This window comes from Corapipo altera, unplaced genomic scaffold (genome assembly GCF_003945725.1).
Source record: "Corapipo altera isolate COAL_440 unplaced genomic scaffold, ASM394572v1 45, whole genome shotgun sequence".
In the NCBI taxonomy this organism is placed as follows: domain Eukaryota; kingdom Metazoa; phylum Chordata; class Aves; order Passeriformes; family Pipridae; genus Corapipo; species Corapipo altera.
This window is the reverse complement of record NW_020884877.1, coordinates 13,659,342-13,681,148: the sequence shown is the minus strand read 5'-3', so window position 1 is coordinate 13,681,148 and position 21,807 is coordinate 13,659,342. Positions and strand designations below refer to the sequence as shown.

General features: G+C 35.8%; 1 protein-coding gene across 4 annotated transcripts in view; it reads left to right on the top strand.

Annotated features, from left to right (window-relative positions):
• RAPGEF4 (Rap guanine nucleotide exchange factor 4) overlaps positions 1 to 21,807 on the top strand; it is a 153,254-nt gene that overhangs the window by 17,125 nt on the left and 114,322 nt on the right. For all 4 annotated transcript variants that reach the window (XR_003526588.1, XM_027636801.1, XM_027636800.1 and 1 more), the window contains exon 4: positions 5,378 to 5,524. Coding sequence is in view for 3 of the 4 variants with exons in the window: in XM_027636801.1 (XP_027492602.1) it covers positions 5,378 to 5,524 (147 nt within the window). In the remaining variant the exon portion in view is untranslated. The remainder of the gene's footprint in view (positions 1 to 5,377; positions 5,525 to 21,807) is intronic.

The following is a 21,807-nucleotide window of genomic DNA, read 5'->3' as shown; positions in this document are numbered from 1 at the left end:
ATCTTACTCATGTAGACAGAAAGTGTTAGTAATACTGATTAGGATCAAGTTGAGAATTCATATAAACAGAAATATTGACATTAGCTATTATTTGATATTATGATAACAGGAACCATTACATCTACTGATTTAGTGCTTTAGTAAAGACAAACGCACGTATTTAGAACCTCATAAATTCTTGCTTTCATACTGATTTGGAAAAATCCTTTCTGCCTGCTTGCAAAACTGTGTTTTGTCACAAGAGGGCAGTGTTATAACACATAACAAACCGAGTGCCGACAGTGCTTGGCGCTGAAATGGCTATTCCGAAAATCATATTCGTCTATTTGCCATATACCTGTTTTAAAGAGTTTGACCAGAAAAAATGTCTCTGTTACTGTTAGTTCTGTTCCACTGAGGTGGTAAAATATGCTAGTGCTGCTGGTAATTTCATTTGCCGCAGAGATCTGATAGGATTATCCATCCAATACATCCTGAGCGGTGTCTGGTCTGCTTTTTGTGCAAACTATTTAGGAATTTTCTGAGTGTTCAACAACCAAGAAGAGACTGAAGAGGACTTTTTTGAGGTAAAAATGTCCCACTGTAAATTGCAGAGGTAACTGTAATGAGCTGTTTTGGTCTTGGCTTAACTTGTTTGTAACAAGCACCTTGATAAATATAGTATTTAAAAGTCCCAGAAAGACATAGGTAAGTCATCTTCAAAATAAACAGAAAATGTAGCCTCTCTAGAATCTCTCAGAAAGATGAGTTATGAACAGGTTCTGACTTTAGTTTTTATTTGCTATCCAATGTTATGACAGAGATACATAGTAATAAAAGTTTCTCTTAGAGATATTCCTGGTTAGGTGTTGTCTTAAAAATACTGCTGACTGCCTTGTGTATGTTTGATTTTTGAACTCTGTTTTGAAATGAATGGAGTCAAAGGATGACTGTTGTCAATGTTTCAGAATAAGGCTGGGAATAAATGCTTTATGATAGAAGCATCAGTGTTACATCATTGTCAGATTCTGCAACATTGTGATTTACTGAATTAGATTCAGGGCCTTTTACCCCAGATGACTCAGATTTATATTCCTATCTGATGAAATGTGAAGGAATGAAGAGAAGAAAGGCAAAGACCAAACAGCAATTTGATCTGCAGTTTTCCCGTAGTTTGCCAGCTGAATCATAGTGTGTGCTGGGGCCTATCGCCAGCTTGTCCTGCCTGTGTTTTGGTGGAGCTTTTTTAAGCTGATCGATTTTTAAAAACAGACCAAACTGAACACAGGGCATTGACTTCACAAACAACTAGCCTCTTTTAGAAAAGCTTTAAAGAGGAGCTATGAGTGTTTGGATGGTACAGCAGTGTCAGCTGTAAGAAGAGGCAGAGGGCTGGGGGTGAAAAGTTAGTGGGGTTGCTGAGAAGAATGGTTGTAAAGAAAGAGGTTCATGTCCACATAAGAGCTAGAAGAATTTCACAGCTGTTTGAAACTGAGGGCAAAGGAGGTATATGATAAGATGAAGTGGCAACAGGGAAAGGGATTTAAACAGGACAGTTCTTGCAATACTGCATTCTGCATGTAAATGCCATTATGTGTGCGTGTAAATAGCCATAATGTATTTTGGAGATAACCTATGTGAAGCTGCAATATAGGTTTGCACTGTAGTTTGTAGTGTAGTGTAAATATGCTCAAGCTTGCTTTAAAGTGTTTAGTTTCAGCATGAAAACTGCTCTACCCATTGTAACACAGAGATTAGCTGGACTAATACTCAGCTGCGAAGCAGGGTGTATTGGCTCATGCTCAGCTCCACAGTGTCATGGTTTTTAACTTAGCTTATTGAAAGTTAATACAGAAAAATCAATTCACTTCTCTCTGCCAGGTGACCTAGGAAAAAGTCCAAGGCATTGCAGGTAGTTTTTAGAAGATCAGACAGAAAGAAATGGAAATAATGAATGTGTTATTACAGTACAAGTAATCTGAACCGTAAATATTTTAATTAGGTACTAGAAGAAAAACTGGTCACAGTCTTTCTAGAAGCATAATACCTCCTTTGAGCAAATTACCTTGTCTTGTGTAAAAAGGATGGCCTAAAATATGTTTACAGGCTGCAGTTTTAGTGTGGGAAGGTATTTCTGTTATTCTTAGAAGTAGTTTGATAAGAATTTCTTATAGGAATGGCTGAATCACTCCAGTAAAGGTAATGGAACAGAAAAAGCACTTCTTAGATAGTTTCCTTTCATGTATATCCTTGGTTTCTCATTATCAAAGGAAATTTTTGCTGAGGACAAACTGAACTGTGTCAAAGTAATAATAAGCAAACTTCTCAAAATGCCAGCTTTTGCAAATCTCTAATTAAACATGGAGATGGTATAGTGTCCTAGAGGGACAGGTGCAAAGGTGATATAAAGATGCAAAGTATGGGAAAATGATGAAATTAAAAATAAACTAGCTACATCAACTCCCTTATAAACTCAAAGTGTTGAATAAACTAAAATTTCAAAGAAATGTCCTTAATCCCTTTGAACCTGGAATCTTGTAATTTTTTCCCTATTTTCTTAATTTCTCTTTCAGACACCACGATTTTATTTACACACAGTACAAAAATTCTGGTTGCCAGGTTGAAAAACAGAAGGTGTCACAAGTCAGGGAGGAGCATGTGGGGATGAGCCTTGTGATGGTGGGGGAGGGAATAAGGTAGAGCCTTGTTTCTGATTTTCATCCATTCCGTAGAATCATCTTACGAATTCAATAATGTTTTAGATTGAGGGGGGATGACAGGGAGGTTTAACAAATCTTTCACTGCATGTGTCTCACTTGGCAGTAACAGTCAGTGCAACTGAATACACAAACAGCCTCTGAATGCTACCATTTTATAGTGTGTTCAGAGGACACCAATGGAAACAATCTCACCTTTTTTAAGTCTCTAATACTGCCTTTTAAATAGCTGTTTGAATGTTAGCTGGTTACCAGCAGCTAGAACCCCCTGCTGCTTCTGGGATTGCAGAGGGGAATGGCAAACTGAGTTTTGAGCTGCCAGCAATCTTCCTGAAGTCTACACTGAACAGCGGGAGATTCTTGAGTGCAAGGTTAACAGGTGTAATAGAAAGCACACCTGATTCCCCAGGAGGCTGGAGATGTATAAATAAGGGGCAGCGAGAAAATGGGGCTCTGAAGTCTTGAAGAAGACATAAGGTCCTTCGCCCTAGCTAGATGTGAAACTGCATCTCTATGGAGAACAGTGATGGCTGGGGAAAAAACCTGAAAGAACTTCACAGAAGCTTGGACTTTCATTTAATGAATGTAGATAGACCATTCCAGCCTCTTGACCTAACACCCCACAGTGTTAATTTATTTCTTCAGCTGAATGGCTGCCTCATCAGAGTTGTAAACAGTCAAAAAAAGATGAAGTGTTCCAAATGAGTTCTATTTTTTTGGAAGGAGGGGGAGGGAGTGAGAAAACAGTTGGAAAATGTAAACACTGTTTATGATCCACCTAATGGAAAAGTTTCTTTTATGTCAGGCTGTTTGGTTGTCTTGCCCTTAGGAGAGTTCTTTTATCTGAACTTTCTAAATAGAGTTGAGAAGAATGTATTGGACATTTGGAGATCAAATTTTGTGTGAGCAGTAGGCACATTTTCTTTGTAGCTCTTTTGAGTGCAGTTGTGAGCGTGGTAGCATGCATATAGTGTTTCATCCTGGAAAGGTGAGCTTGTTATGGCAGAACTTTAGTGTGTAACCTATATTATAGTCTGTTTGCAGAGACCTCTATTTAGCTGCCTGGGTGCTCATTCCCAAATATTCTGTCTGTTAACAAAACCTGTTCTTATCTGCCTTCCTTGAAAATTTATTTCTGACAGTTGTTAAGTTCTTCCTAGATCTTTTCTAAGACATAATTGATTTTGTTTTCCTGAACATATAATTTTATATGGTAGCATCTGTGTAAAAGCAATTTGCTATGGTTCAGGGAACTGGACTATTATGGGCTTTTGTCTTTGTATTGCAATTATAAAGCTACTAACTTGATCTTAATAACATTTGCCTATTACAACATATTAGATGCATGAAGGGAAAACAGTGCAATTTTAAACACAGCAAATGATGCTGAAATATGCTCATGTGCCTCTCTTGGATTATCTACCAAAAAGATAACAAAAGTTTCTATGTTGATTTTTGTAGGCATTGCATGAATTCTATATTTTGGAATTAAACTAAATTTCTGAGGTTGTATCAAGTAAAGTTAGCATGTGTTTTTATGTATTTATGTGTATTTGTGTGCACATGATTTCCTTTGTCAAGTGCAGTTTTTATGATTTTAATTTCTTAATGCTGTTGCTATTTTTAAAAATTACTTAACAGACAGTCAATTAAGGCCCATCTTAGAAAAAGACGTATGTAAGTGTTCAGCTTCAAGCTTGTGCTCAGGAGCATAGCAACTTGTAAGCCTAGAATAGAATATATGTCTAAAGATTTTGATTCAGCAAGTTCTTTAGTTGCTAGTAGTCTTAATTTTTTGTCTGCAGTAGCTCATAATTTTTATTGGAACCATTACAGAAGGGTTCCTGGCTAAGGGAGATTCATTTAGACATCTTTCAATCATATGAATGACATGTGCTCATATAGACTCTTTTGAAGTGGACTTTACTGCTTGTTTGGGACCCTTCTGAATACTCTATACATGGATATGACTATTTCAGGTTATTTGGATTTTAATAGTTTCCTTGAAATCCCTGACTTATGTGACAATAATAATTTTTTTGGTCTGGTACTTAATTGGCAAATATCCATTAGCAACTGAGAAATTTACTGGCATTTTCAACAGAAAGGCCAAGAGAGCTGGTTAAACTGTTCAACTGCATTGCTCACAGACCTTGTACAACAAGGAAATGAATTATAAATACAAGAGGATATTATAACTGAAAAGTATGTTTACTGAGAAAACATAACAGGCAAATTTTCTTTTTGATGAGGGTAACCTATGTAGGACAGAAATTTATATTCCAAGATTGTGTTTCTGACTTTAGTTACCTTCTCATCACCTCTGAGATTTCTAAAGATCTCATCATCACAGCAGTGTTGAGACGCAGATGAACGGAGGTCGTACTTTCTTCCAAATGTGAAGGTGACTCTTGTGTTCTCAGCTTTGCAGAGGGAAATGTCTAATTCAACTGATGGATATAGAGAACAGAAATCCTGCTTGTTTCCACATTAATGCTTCCCATGTTGTTAATCAGCATATGATTTTTTTTTTGTTGGCACTTTAATTAATTTTCTTTAGAGCAGATTGATGAAGAATCTTAAGGCAGTGCTGTTAGAAAATGTGACACAAAGACTCTTAAAACATCTCAGATTATTTGATGTCTGTCCCTTTTTTTTTTTTTTTTTTTTTTTGTTTAAAGGATGCTGTGACAATATGCACTCTGGGAATAGGAACTGCTTTTGGAGAGTCCATTCTGGATAACACTCCTCGCCATGCTACCATCGTTACCAGAGAATATAGTGAGCTCCTTAGAATTGAGCAGAAGGACTTTAAAGCACTTTGGGAGGTAAATTCAGATTTATTTGCAGTTAATGCAGAAAAAAATTACTTAAAAGGTTAAGTGTTTGTAATGAAATAAAAGCACATTTATACCATGAGTAAAGTATAATTCTTTGAAATCAGTTTGGAAAAAAAATTTTTACTTCTCTTTAGTGCTTAATATTCTGCATGATTGCATATTCCTGTATTTCTTGTAGGCCTCTTCTAATGAAATAACTTATGTGAAGTTTCTGGTAGAATTTATTTGTATACTGCAGGTGTTGCTTTCTTAGCCTTAAACTTGCTTTTATTGCCAACATTTATGAGGAGAGTCTGTCCTTAATATACTCTGAAATTTTAAATTATTCTCCTTTACTCTTGTCTCATCACCAGCTGTAAGGGGTTTAGAATTTGCAGATGGATCAGGATCACTTAAAAATTAACTTACTGATTACATGTGAATTCCCTTAAAACTTTCCTTTGTGGAGAACATAGTGCTGAGGTTCTTCATTCTATAATCTGCGTGTACTTTGGTACCCACTCAGAGAAGACTTCATTAACATGTTACTGTGGAAAGTTACTGAACTTGAGTCTGTCTGCATTTTTGTGAGCATTACATTTGCTTGGAAAAGTGTTCTGGTTCCTTTGGCCAGGCCTACACTACTGCCAGTTTGTAGTGCCAGCTTGTTTTAAATGGTGACTGTATAAGTGTAGGTGTTCTGTAGAGCTGTCAGATGGTGTGACAATGTCCTAAACTTGCAGGTCTAGGGACACCAACTATATTTAAGAAATATATGCTGGTTGTAACATTTTAGTTTAGTTTCTCTCCTGAGTGCAGACAGATGGATTTTTTTTTTCTTTCTTTTCTTGAGAAAGAGCAGTGTTATACTGCAAATAATTGTCCTAAAGCAGTACTAAAGTCAGTATCAGAAAAAAAATCAAATCCACAACTAACTACACTGATAGAGAAAACAGCACTTCCATCACCTGTCTGCAAATATGTTACCTTGAGCATAATTGATGGTGTAGCATGACCGAGGTGTGAAGGACCTCTGTGTGAATGAAACATGCTTGCCATTAATGCTCTAATTAGATATCATTCTTTGAATTGCATAGCCATGATTTGTACTGGGTTCTTTTGCAAGTTCTACAGTTAAAATGCTGGTAAGGTCTTATAGCAAATTTGAAGAATTTGACAAGGCAATATTTTTCTCCAGTTCATAATCTTTTTTCTCTACAGCAGCTGCATTATAGTTTTAGGCCTTGGCATTAAAAGATTAGATACACCAGTGGTCTCCTCAGTTTTAACATATGCAGCACTTGCCAGTGGTCAGAAATTTGTTAATGAAGATAGTGCTTTACAAGATAATGATGGAGGAGAATAAATCCAATTGTAGGTTTCCCCAGTAGCGTTTTTTTTAAAAAATCACTTTTAATTGGTATAAGCACAGTAATTGCTCCTATGTATATGAATTTCTTTCTAAGCATTCAGAGACTGTTGTTTTCCTATCAGGATTATTGGGGGAGTGGAGGTTAAGTTCCCCTCTTAAAATTTTTGAAGTTGTTTTAAAACAAAAATGCCAACATAATTTGCTCTTTAATCATCAGTACAGTGTTGTTTCTAGCAATTTTGCTGATTTTGGTGAGTGTTTTTATGATAGATGCTTTTGGGAAAGATCATGTGTGTTGGAAGTATTGAGAGTGATCATAGGAAGCTTTAGCACACATCTTTTATGTTGCAGCTTTTATGAAATTGTGCAGTAGAACATGTCACAAATGCTGCAGGTGTCAGCCACAGACCACAGTTTAGATTTGTGGTGCTTCTTTGCCTTTTGTGCCGTTTTACAGTGAACTTTTGATATATTTTGGTGTGCTTTCTTTCAAGGAGGCTATCCCTGTGCTCTCAGTAGAAAATTATGTCATGAAATACAGCTTTGCTGATTAGTCTGAGGTAGAATTGAGTTTTTCATTTTTTCAAGGCAGTATTTATTTCCTTACAATCTGCTAATCCCAGAGACTGCATAAATTGCAGCTAAGTATGATAAACAGAAAATGTTTAAAATAGACGGAAAATTATTTAAGAAAATTCCCCCAAAATATGCTAGCAATAGTAACAGTAGTATATTATTATTAATGTTATTGTTACCTGAAGAAAAGTAAATACTTTTCTAAAGGGAGACTTTTTTTATGTTATGGATGCTGCTTTGTTCTCTCTGCCTTATCCTAAATTTCATCTTTACTGTGACAGTCTATATGGGGAAATTGTTATTGATACAATGACATGCTATTCAGATTTGTTTTAATTTGGTTTTAATGAAAACACACACAAAGTCAAGAATAGATAATAGATACTTAAAATCAGTGGTACCACGGAGAAATGGGAAAAGGCAACAATGTCAGTGTCATTACAACCCAGATATGGTATAAACTAAAATCTACTGCATGCAAATTTCAGCTCTCCAGATAATGAAAATTCAATTCAGGAGAGAAGTTGTTTATCCAGAAAATATATTGTTGAATAATTCCAAAACAGTATAATACTGTATTATAAGAACAATCTAAATAAATTGTGAGGTTGGAATTCTTCAAATGGTTACAGATTCTATTTATGTAGGATTTTTATGATTACTAACAAAAGAGAAGAAATACCCTTTATACATGATTTTTTCATTTGTTTGTGTGTTTTTCCCCAGGAAATTTACTTTTGTGGAAATTTACTTTTTTCACTCTTTTGTTGCAAAGAACAAATTAAAACTCTGTTGGCCAATTAAAGATTTTTGACCTACAGAGCATGGAAACCCCAATAGTGCAATTTTTAATATTCTTTCTTATTTTTGTGATTGTAATTTTGTGATCTTAAGTTGTGATTGTAATTTTGGAACATGAACCAGCATTCATTGATTCAGTATTGACATTTATGTATTATGCAACTAATCTGAAATGCTAGGGCTAAGAGCTATGAACTGTCTTCCTTTATAGTAAAAAGTTTTTAGTACTGAAATCTACTGATGTTCACATTTGCAACACATATTTTTCTACCTCAAATCTATGCAGTTCTTTGGAAGACAAATAAATATTCTTTTATATTGCTTATAAAACTTTTAGTATATTCTGAAACTAGATTTTAAGCGAGAGAAAGGTATAATACCTGTCTATTTTAATTATTTCTAAGTTTAGAAAGAATTTTCAGAATCTCTCAAACTCCAAAATGTGAATTTGCAGACCTTTTGAGTTTTTTTTAAATTGAAAAGTAACTTATCTCGTATTAGCTGTATTTCTCTAAGAAATGATTGTATTGGCAGAATCAATCACAGATCAGATGTGGTTTATTGACATATTTAATACACAATATACAGCAAAGTTACTTTCTTAGAGTACTATTGCAGTTGAGTCTATACATGAAAAAGAGAGATAGCTACTACTAAACAGACTTTTTTCTTTTTTTATCAGTATTCTTCTGTCAGTTTTGTGAATTTAAATACTCTTTGAGGAAAAGGGAAAGTATTCTTTATAAAAAATATAGTAAGATGTCTTCTGTAATACACAGAGCCCCATATTCAATCAGTCCTTTAAGTACAGAAAGATTTCCTATGATCTTCAATTCTAACAGTCAGGGAATGCTGGTCAACACCAATGATACTGTCCTGAGAACAACAATTAGCAGTTAAAAGGGCATAGTCTTGTCTCTAGTGGCCGAGTCCATTGCAGTAACATCCTGTTTGGGCACATTGTTGAACTTCTACGTTTACTCATCCTTGGAGACTCGTCTGTCAATGGCTGTTACAGCAGATTAGAGGTGACGAAATCTCTGGTTAGATTCTCACACAGCTTAGTGCTGTTCTCTGATGAAGAAGCTTTAGGAGGTTGTGGGAGTCACTGGGATGTGCCTTTGTGCATCAGTTGTCCCTGGCTTTGGTCTCTGTGGACCACTGACAAACACGAAAAAGTTACTGGTTACTGTAGACTTCCAAGGTACCCTGTGAATCTGTAGGAAAAGGTACTATTTGTGTTGATAAATACTTGCTTTCCTTCTTTAGCATGGATAAGTGTGGTTGTGGTGCTAGCTACCTTGCCCAAAAATCTGTTCCAAAACACAAAGGAAAATACATCCAAAAATAAACATGAAAGCAGGAGGCTATACATGAGGAGCTCTGGTCATGCACATCCTGTTGGGCCACTGGCTTGCTCCACCCCTAATAGCTGGCTTCTTTTAAACAGAGTAGGAGTGAAGTGAATTCATTTGAGCAGCGTGATCATTACAAAGTTCTCCATAGTTCATCCTCAACCTTTGTCCTTTCATGCAGTTGCAAACTGATTCAAACCCAGACAGGAAGGGAGTGAATCTGCTGAGAGGTGGCTTATTTTTAGAGGTCTTTCCTACCGCAGTGTATTACTCAGCCTTCCTTGGATAACACACAAATAACCAATTTCCTTTTGTGTGGAATAAGATTATGTTAGAAGTTACTGAACATGCCTTGAGAAACATTTCAGCTTAAGTAAATGAAGAACAGCTACTACTTCGATATGCAGTAACTTTGGAGAGAGGGAGACTTGGCCCCTGTAAGGTCAGAATGAATATTTAATTATTTTTTTTAATTCATATTCAGTGGCACTTACACTTCCTGTAGTCTGATAACTGTAGCATAACTTACTTCTTGCTTTTGCCCATCTAATGTTCATTCTGTAGCCCTTAGCAGGCTTCACTGCTCTGTAATGATAGCTTTGGGAGAAGCAGCTTTCTTACCTACTTTGTTTTTTGAGCATTGTGAATGTTAGTTTTTAATGAGCTAGTTCAAAAACAGATCTGTCAGAACAGAAGAAATTTTACATGACGTTTCAATGGGATGCTGCGTAGGAAATAAATGTATGAAATGGCGTGCTGTAGCACTGCTCACTGAGGTTTCTGATGAGGCTTAAGTTCATCAGAATTGAGACCACAGCTCTCAGTGAATTTGCATGGAAGTTTGTTGCTTTAAGTTATATCTAATCACACCTTCATATCAAGGTATAATATAATCCTATGCCTCATTTTATGTGCTGGGGTTATGGCAATAGGAATTACGAAGGCACTGTAAAAATACATTAATTAATATAAACATGTAAGGATTTTCATTTGGTCTATCCATTTGGCCAAATGTTAAGTACATTGTTTATCAAAGGATTTTATCTTGTGGTGTTTTGCAGTGTAATGCAGTAGTAGCATTTCAGAGAGGTAACCTTTTCCTTGTCTTAGACTGTTGGAAAATATATGTTGCTTTGTTACTTGAGAATGTTCTTGCTTCATTCTCTAAGAGACTCCTAAATACTTCAACATGTGTGAATAGTATTAGAAATCTCATGTAAATGTCAGTACTTTCTAATACACCTTTTCACCAATGAGTATTCCATACTAGAAATTCTTTCCGGTTCATTTGAGTGAGAGATTAAATTTGAACTGAGAAATGAAATATTGAAAGAGAGGAATCAAAGAAAAAAATCAGATTCATGTCCAGCCCCTTAACCATCAGCTTGATTTATGGTATACCACTGTGCCCGTTTATTGCCCAGTAATCAATTGCAGAAGTCTCTGCTCTGATTTACTGATTTCCCATAGGCAAACAGAGTAGAGGCATGAAACTATAGTTAATAAAATACAGAATATTTAGCTTTGCAGGATGGGTGATCATGTGATTTAAAATAGTGAAGTGCTTGGAGACCCACAAAAATATAAAAAGGTGGTCATGGAACACTCAGCTGTCTTTACCCGCTTCATGTCACGCTCTCCATTGACTGCTCAAACGATTCCGTGCTGATTTGTCTCTCTAATGGTGTTTTATTGTAAAAGTGATCAAATTGTGGTAGCCTGCATTTTCAGTGTAGCTGGAATACTGTGTTCACCAACATCCCAAATAGCCACCTTGGCAGAATAAGGAAGAATTATTCCATGTTAAAAGACACAAAATACAACACAGAAGGAAGACACGGAAGGACTCAAGTGTGTGGAATGTGTTGCTTTATGTTGTCTGCAAACCTTCAGTTGATAACCAGTTCAAATTTGTATGCAAAGGAACAGAGATAGTGTGAGAGACATTGAAAAATGAAGTGATGATAGGCAAGAAGGAGATTTTTTTCATATAGGAACACGTGGAAGGAGGAAGAATATAACCCTCCCCCTGCCCAGCTTTAGAATATGACAGTAAACACAGAACTGGCAAGATGTGAGCAGAGCTTTGAAAATAGCTAACATTCCTCCTTCATACCTTCTGTGTTAATACTGATAAAGCATGCAAGCGAGTAGCAGGGAAAGATTCCGAAATTGTTATTATACCAAGAAGTGACAGATAGCACTCCCAGTTTTGCTGGTGTGAATTGACCATGTTTCAAGGAAATACAACACAACTGCTTTGATACACATGGAGCTAAATGGGGGCAGAGTCTGGCCTTTAGTGCTGCTGTTATATTGGTTTTGACCATTTTTGTAATATGGTTTTAGGTTTTTCCCTCTTGTTTTGCTTTGTCAAACATTTCTAATTTTAACAAGTGATGCTCTGTCTGGTAGAGGAGATTTTAAACAAGTATGAAACAGCATTTTATCCTCAGTAGCCAAAAATACCTCAAAATGAGCCATGTTTGTCAGCATAGCAACACAGTGACTGCTGCTTTCATTCAGGTGTATTAGTCACGTCATATTGTAAGAATGGATGCAGATTTTGTGAACACAAAATGACAGTGTTATCTTCTAAAGTAATCTTCCTGGCCACTGGCAGTGGAGAAACTTATGTAGGAGGTAGATTTTTCACTTCAATAATGCAGCTTTTCTCTTGATGTGATATGTACTGATGAAAGTGTATAAGTGTTTTGATAGAGTCTTGCTATGAAATGTTCTTTGCTAAGTAATGGCATTGTGACTGAAAAGTTCATAATCAATAATTATTCACTCTGTTTCAGATAATTTGCTATGCCATTATGTATCATATTCAGTATTGTCAATGAGGCAAACTTCTTGCAGAAGATCCAGTTAGTTTTAACTCTGTGAGTTATCCTTGTTATCCTTGTTTTAAGGTGAAAGACAGTGGCACTTCAGACACCCCTTAAGCAACTGAAAATACTGAAAAATAACAAGCTGAGTGGAAAGGCCTTATCCTTCCTCATGTCTCTCTTCAGCAAACTTTCCTGGTGCATGTTCTTGTGTGTCATCCCTACAATCAATTTGCATCTCAGTCTCCCAGTTTATTCTGAATTTCAGTAGCAAAATTTTATGACTCTGTCACTAATCACTGTGTGAGGTGGAATAAGGCTGTGTAGATGTGATTTCTCTTAATCCCTCCTACCATGTCATTGCTTTTAGGTGCAATTCTGAATCACTGTAATAATGACCATCAGATTGAAGCCCCTGTTGAATCCTGTTATACCAGATAAAATATACAAAAATATATTGTCATTCCCATTTACAGCCCTTGTAAATGTTTATATGTTTATTAGCACTTCAAAAGGTCTTGAATTATATTGCAGAAACCTTGACTTGCTTGAGGTTTCTTCTTTGATAAAAAGGAATAGAAACATCCAGAAAGCGTGTCAGTCTCCCTGTTAAGTAATGCCTTTATTGGTTTTCTGGTATTTTATCATGGTTAGAGGTAAAGTTGAAAAATATGAATTCATCTGATTTTCACAAAAGTAAATTATTTTGATTAATTTTTAAAATATTTAAATTACAGAAGAACATCTGACAAACTGAAATGTATACACTTAAAGTCTGCAGATGTTTTTCAGGCTGCAATTTTTCTTGAAAGCTTTACTGCCAAACTTGCACTTTCTATAACCAGCTTTTTTATTAGCAAAGAAAGTGCTTTTCGTCCTCAGCAGATTGTATTATTAAATGTGGTATCTCTAAGCGTGATTTGCTAAATGGCAAAAACATATATTGCAAAACACAACTGGGAGCCTATGAATATTATTTCAGGATACAAACTTCTGGTCTTTCATTAGTTCATTTTTATTAGGTAAAAATGTCTTTCATAGAAGAATCATAAGATTTGAAGCTTATAAACTAGATTCTGGCTTTTTTCCCCAACATACATTTTTAACTATTAAATATGCGTCTGATTCTCATCTGTCACAGAGAGGAAAAAATACATAACAGAATTATATCTTTGCAAATGTGTGTGTATATAATCTGCTATCTATCTAATCAGAATTATATCTTTGCAGATATTGTGGGTGTATATGTTACTGCATTAATTTAGATTTGCCTTGTCAAACTTCTATGTGAGATTGCCTGGAGCGTTGGTTCTAGCTGTGTTTGTTGTTGGCAGTGTCCTTTCCTGACTTAGAGTGGATCAACTGCATAGGGCTTTGCTTACACTTCTCAGCTTCTGGATTTGACACAGACCATTCTTCACTGTGGGATCATATGTGAATGAGGTTATTTCAGAGATTGACCCTTTCTGATCTTCTGTCTGGTGTTATCATCTCAGTCCTTCATTTCTTTTCAGATGAGTTGTGCTTTTTCTTTCTTGCACAAGAGATTGATCTGTTATTACTGTTTGCCTCCAGGTTATTGAGAAAAATAGTAAGCCCTTAGAAGCTTCCTTTTAACACTGAGTTTTTGTTGCTTTACGGCAGTTGATGTGGTTGTGTGTGCTGTAGAGTGCATGCTTGCATTCTGCATTTGAATGGGTGCTTTCTGCATGTACTGTATAATGGGTGAGGCAAATAATGTGATACCATTTCTTAGATCAATGGGTATGTTTTAATATCGACATTTTAAAAATCCATTAGCTTAAACCTGCTGGCATTAAAAAAATTTAGAGATCTTTGACAATGAGATCTGTGGCAGTGGAAGAACTTATGCAGTTTGACACAAACTGAAAGCAAGGTTATTGTATCATAATATATATTATTACTTTTGATTCTCACAGTTTTGTGTAGTTTATAAATTTTAAAAAGTATTGTAAAAGTGTTCACTTTGAGGTAGCAAGAAACATGAAACCTACAAGTCCTATTTAGTGGAATGTAAATCTTCCTTCCTTATGGAAACACTCCCTTGAATGAGCATTCAGCAACTTAAAACTCTAAGCAAGCCAAACCTCAGACATTATCAATTTATTAGGCATATGGATTAATAAATGGGTTCAAAAAGAAAGCACTCTTTGCTTGCCTTGGTAGTATGGTTCTGATAGATGTCTTTTCCTGGTCATAACTAGAGCTGTAAGGTTCAGTGTTAGCCCTTTCCCTTAGTCTGGTTTCTCCTCTCTCTTCATCCATATGAAATCAGTGAGCATTATGAGATTTCAACACAGATAGTTACTAATTGCTTTCTTCTCCTTGTATGATATGCAGCACAGGCTGGTGGCAGCAGGTTTAAAGTCTCTTTAATCTTGTCCATTTTGTAATAGCTTCTATCCACCAATGTAGCTGGTATGACGTGAGAGTGAGAGGCTGGAATCACTCAAATGATTTTGTGGCTTAGTAGTTCAGGGGTGCTTAACAGAAGGGTCAGCCCAATCCTTGTACTGAGGTAAATTGTATCAAAGCCTTACAAACTCTAGGCATCCCAGAGGTACACTTAAAAAGGAAGGTATAGAAAACTAAGAACTGAATATGGAATATTTCTCCTGGGCAGAAAATAAGAACTATAGGACTCATTCCCTCGTCTTGTCATCTGTGCTGATTATGGCCAGTCCCAGATGTCAAGAAAAGAAAGAGATTTAAAAAAAACCCAGTTGTCCATGTACTTACTCTTGAATCAATTCTTCTTTCAATCTGAGGAGTAAAACTCCAGCAGTTACGGTTCTCAGGATTAGTGAGTATTGCTCTAATTCCATTAGTTCAGTTAGCTACAAAATTCCTGGAAATCTGTTCACCAGCAATGTGAAAAGGCCTGCAGGCCTTCAGAAATGTTTAAATCTGAAAGAGATTCATGGAACAACTTGTTCATGGGTAATTTTTTTCATTTTGGTGAATGGTTGTATATGTCACAAATACTCAAGAAGAGCACATAAGATGTGGTGACCTTCTAAGGCATGTATTCCATGTACTTTTAAACTATGTAATGCATTGAATGTTCACAAAATTTGTGTTTTCATCTAGTGTTTCTGTTACAGGCTGTTGTTGACTGCAGTGGTTTAGCAGAATATGTGAATTCATATGAACAGTCTGATGTGATGCTTAAGGCTCAATTTCTTTATCCTTCATCCTATGGCTGATAAGACCATTAGTGTATATTTCCCCTGAACTCTGCTTAAAATACTTTCTCAGTTAAATCCCAAGTGTAGAAGTTAAACCTGAAACTCACAAATAAAAGTTTACACACTAGGTATTTTCTGACTGAACTTTACTTCTGTTCATTTTAAATTACACTGATAAAATACTCTTCCTTCTAGATGCTGTACATAACTCTAAGCCAGGCTTGTATAACATTTGTTTGAGGGTGATAAATAATCAGCAATTAAAATTCAACCTTGCCATCCTGCATTTAGTAGTTACTGATATAATTCAACTTGCTTACATTTTAACCTCTGCCCATTTTCTGAGTAATTTCTATTTAATTTTGCATTCCACAGCTATCTTGACATATGAAAAATATCTTTTCTGGCTACCAATGCAAACCATTTTCCTGAAATATTAACCAAAGTATACAAACAAACTCTATTCTGTTAATTCCCACAAAACCCTATCCACGTTTTCCTGAGTAGAGGTTAGTGGAATCGGATACAATATAATAGCATAATTTTGTTTTAGCATAATAAAAATATGCATTACAATATGATTTTTGTATGACCTAGTCTTTGAGAAACTGAGTCCTTCAAAGAAGTCATGCTGTTCTGAAAGGACTGAGTTATAAAGGAACTTGTTTGAGTAACTTAGGCTTTTATGCTTAATTCTCTCTGGGGATAATGTTGGAGACTCTCAGTACAATTAAGGAAAGATTAAAAGCTCAGTACAGACTTATTTTCTTTTTTCTTTCTTTCTGCCAATACCCTTCAAGCCTGTATCCTCTCTAGAAGCATGAAACATTTTTCAAATGCTTTTTGTCTTTCTGCCATCATTTCTCAGGCAATTTTCTGGTATCCATCTCTTCCACAGATTTATTAATATAGTTTCTCTTTCTACATTTGTCACTTTTGTTCCTGCTATCATGTAATGGAAGCTTTGTTGATCTCTGGTTGTGAGTTCATTGTGTATTTTTCCTTAGGTCTATCTGTGACATTTAGATCTTACTAGTTAACCAGGAATCACAAAGCAGTTAGGAAATAATTCTTGCACTGTTGAATTATGCCATCATTTAGAATTTCTTAGCACATTTGCTCTGCAGAGCTAAAGGAGTGAAATGCAGTAAAAGAGTAGACAATTAAACAGAGATGTCTGAGTACACTGATGCAGTAGGAGACTTGATTACTACACCCATGTTACAAAATGTCTTACTAAAGAAGAGCTACACTTCAATCTGAGCATGTCACAGCTGGGGCATTTACCTGTGCTGTTGCTGTGGTATGGAAAGATTATATGCTTTGAGATAACAACAGAAGTTCACATCAAAACTCTCATCTTTGCAGGTTTTTTCTGTCTGATGTATTTACACACATCTACCCTACAGAGGTTGTTACCTCCATTTGATTTCATTTACAAAAAGTACTTGGTGTCATTTTATTCTGAGACAGACTTTTCCTATTTTAACAGCAGAATATGTATTTTTCTGCCTTTTAACCTTTCTGAAGAATTACTTGGTATTTGACTTTAGAAACTGATATATGCTACCAATCAGCTCGTAAGTACTGATACTTGAGTGGATCATTGTCAACTTTGCACACTAAAATTATATAAAGGAGTGAGGCAGAGGAGATACTGGAAATGCTTCAAGCCCTATCCGTAGTAGGAATACATAATTTGCTACTGTAAGAATTCCCTAAGACATTGATTTTACATGGGCATCCATACCGTTAATCTGAGTATGGTTACAAAATGGTAGGTGAATTACCTTTACTCGTATCCGTTAACTGGACAATGTCTTTGGATAAGAATTGAGTTAATCTGTATTGAATACAATGTAATAAATGGTTGTGGTATCCTGAAGCAGACCATGAGGTGTATTTTCCCTTCTTATTTAACAAAATAATTCATACTACTGGTATGAAGTTTCTGCTTTTTAATGTGGGAGTAAACAACCTGCAAAAGAACCCAACCTTTGTGAAGCTGTTCTGTTGCAAGTAACTTCTGCAGGGAGATGGAGAGGTACTTTATATCTGCCTACTCCACTGTGGTAGAACAATGGCAAAGCTCACTCTCTGTAGTAGTATGTACATGAAAAATAATATCAAATGTCTAGAAAAAACTAGATTCTTGACTGTGATTGACTGCTTATTCTTCCTTGTCCCCAGCTAAAGCAAAGCCTTAGCGTGTTGCTTGTCTTCACCAATTAACATTTCTGATGATTTTTTCTTTTAAGTATACTTTTCCCACTAAAACTTTTCAGTCTATATATGCATATCTTCATTTTCTGATAATGCTGCTGCTACACGTACAAATGAAAATTATTATTCTAATATGCTAAAGAATACAGAAGGAAAAAGCAACTCTTACTTTGAAAGTGGTTAAAGTAGTAATGAATGCTATCTTTATTAGATGTGTTCTTTTTAAATGAGCATTCTTGAGTGGCTTACTTTGTGTGAGTAGAATTTGCTAGAAAAGATGCCCTTGTGACTGTCCCCAAAATCAATTTGCTCAGCATGATGAAAATAAGTAGAAACATATATGGAAGTTTTGATACTATAGAAAGAAAATCTCTTAATGTTACTAGTTTTGTTTTCCAACTGTGCTGCATTACTGGTCATGGCTGTGCTGCCTTCTTCAGTGGGTCCTTTATTTTGACATTTTTACTGCCACAGCAATGCTCATCTATTTACACTAGGCATTACTCACAAACTGCTGCATAAGAGAAGTGGGGGTAAGATACTCTTATTTTGTTAGATGCTCTGCATGGTGAGAGAACAGCAGCATGGATTAAGTATTAAAACAAGATGGTAGAGTTCCAGTAAGTTGGAACTTACTTAGAACTCTCATTTTAAGTGAAATCTGTCCAATTACACTAATTTCATTGCAATAATGGACAGTAGAATTTGCTGTGCTTGTGGCCAAATACTGCACATACTGTATCTTCTGTCTTTTGCTCTGACCAATACCTGCTATTTCAGGGAAAACTCTTTATGTTTTATAAAAATGGAGTGTAACAGTATAGCATGCTGTATAAATAAAAAAACCCCTGTCATGCATCTTCCTCATCAGTCTTCATGTGTAGGACTATTTCTGTCCCTTGTTTTGGAACTAAAATGATGTCTTTATTTAATGAGAGCTTTATTTCCATTTCTCTCATTCACTCTCTCCATCTCCCCTCTGAAGAGTCCATATTGTATGCTCTCTAAAGTTTTGTCTTTGCACATTTTAAGTATCCATGCCAAATGGCTTGTGAATGGGTGCTTCTTTTGGAGAAACATTCCACAGCCAAGTATATCACATGTTACTAACAAATTTATTCTGATTTCCCCTCCAGAATATGTTTTCAGAGTTCATTCTTTGGTTCTTTTGTGTACTGCTTTCATATCTCTTGGATGATTTCTCTCTATCCTCAGTATTTATATCCTTCACTTTTTGCACACTGTGACCATATGTATGTTTTGTCACAATTAAAAAATATAACCACATGACTTCTTAAATTACCTAAAATGCCATTGTGCTTCGTGTGAGCTCTCTAGAACACAGAATTATGTGACCCTGCCTTTCATGTGTATCTGGAACATATCTAATCTGATGTTTACTATCGATTTTACCTTCCAGAATTTGATAGCTGCTGACAGAAGAGTGTTTTACCATTGTATGAAGAAAAACTGTCACTAGTTAAGCTTACATAGATATCTGTACAGAGTTAGAAATGATGGCAGTGGGAGACGTGCTGTATACTCCAACTATGTTCAGGATTATTGCTTCCTAGACTTTGCTCAGTCGCTAGCTCTATGCAAGTGATGTCTCCAGTAAGTTTTTCCAAATGTCTCTTTTCCTCAGCATTGCTAATTCCCTAGAGATTTACGTATTATTTTTATTTTTTGTTCATTTTTTTAATCTTCTCCTTCTCCAGTGTTTTCATGTTATCAAATTGTTTATTCTCCCTCTGCAATTATGAATTAAAAAAAAATTCAGAACCCATTTCTTTAGTACTTCTTTAAACACCGCCTTTTCATGTGTTGCCATGTTTCATTATCTTTTGTTTGCAGTCATTTAACTAATTGTTAATTTTCATGACAGTGCTTCTACCCAAGGCATTTTCAGTTTTTTAAAATTAACCATGACTATTAAATGTTTTACTGATATCTAGATATGTGGCAGCTACTGCATTTCTTTCTTCCACTACTTCAGTGATTCAAAGGAAAAAACCAACGACAACCCACATAACCACATCTAAAGCCTCCAACTTTGGTTAAATGAGTTGGGAAAATTCACTCTCAAAAGAAAGAAGGAAACATGTATTAGAAAATAAGGTATTGGCAAGCATATGTAGTTTCAGTTATTTTTTTCTGTTACTCGTGTGTTTTCATTTCTCTCCTAAGTTATCCCTAATTGTCCCAGGACAGAATTCACTCAGCATAAACTGGTGCAACCTGCATTCTATTATTCTTCAATACATCTGCTAACATTTAAATTAAAGAAAATTAAAGTTTTTATTGGCACTGCCTCACAATGACCTCTTAGCATGCTCATTGTTCTGCTACATTTGCCCCTCTATCAATATGTACATCATTAAATAAATAAACCCCTAATTTCTGAATGACCTCCTGTCTCAGTGAACACTGTTGGCTACTCTGTATTCTGATAAAGTATTATTTCCACATGTTGCAGATATGTTCTGGTGTTTGTGGAATGTCCCTTTGTGTTGATGTTGCAAGAAAGCGTGAGGAGAAGGGAGTGACCCCAAACTAACTTTCAACTTTACCTGTTTGCTTCACGTCACATTTTGTTTTCCAGTCAAAAATTGGGTGGCTAACTGCTTAGTAGCATCTAATCAAGTTCAGGAAGATAAAGCAGAAATACAGCAATTATACACTGTATTCTGCAGAACCTGCAACGTTCAAAGCACACACATTTGATTTCAATGACTAGTAGAAATTATTTCCAGTCTCCTTCTGTGCAGAACTTCTGTAAATATTCAAGTGAAAGTATACTAAGCAACTTCATTCTGTCTTCAGAATGAAATTGCTCATCAAAAGTTTGATAGTTAATGTTATGCCCCTCCTTCAGACATGGCTGAAACAAGTAACTCTTGTTTCTGTGCCTGCTCAACAAATCTGATGCTTGTTGGCCTCCCAACTGTTACTCATTTATGTTCTCACGGTGTCTGATTTCCAAAATGCTGTGATGTTAAACAACCACAGCTCATTTTTCAATAAGTTTCTAGTACCGGGTCCACCTCCTCTTTGGGCTCTTGAGTTCTTGCGAGTGCATGATTGCCTTTACCTTTTGCAGCATGCTTCTTTGAGAAAACTGTCTTGTGCAGGTCCTACTGATTGTCATTAAGAGAGGGGTGCCAGGAACCTGAAACTTACAGAAGCTTTTTTACATGGAAAAGTGAAAAAAAAAATGCATCAAGTATCGTAAGTGCTCATAATCAAATCCAAACTTATTTAAAACAAATAAAAATGTGAAAAGAATCCCCCACTGGGAAGAAACAGTGTACTTGGCATGTCTAGATTTACTTATTCCAAACACAGTTTCAGGTGAAGAAAGTTACTATACCTAATGAACAACTCATGGCATTGATCTCTGGATAAGAAACCTATCCCACATTCATTGTATGAAGTGTTACCTCTTTGCCTAGGGCAGCTGTCTCTGTTTGCCAAAACAATTTTTCCCTGTTCTCTTCGCCCAAGTTAATTTTGACCTTCTCTAATTTTTTTTTAAGTGTGGTCTAAAATGTGTCTTACAGTGACCTTTACGCATGGGCTTTTTGAAGTGAAACATCTTTTTGTGAGACAGTTATCTGTCCATTGGACAGATGCACCATTAACAAATGAGGAAGCTAGTTCATCTGGCTGGGTTTGAAGGCTATAAAGCTAAGTTTATATCTCTCGGTTATTAAATATACATTTAATGATAGATGCAGCATGCCAAAGATTCTTTAAGGGAAAGTAAGGAATAAAACACTTATCCTGTTATATTGTCATGCAGTAAGATAGTTTGTAACTATCATCCTTTGTCTTCAGCCTATAGTCTGATCTGAATGGAAAAGGGACATTTCACAACACTGACACTAAAGTGCAAGCAGACATAGATGACCACTTTGAGAAA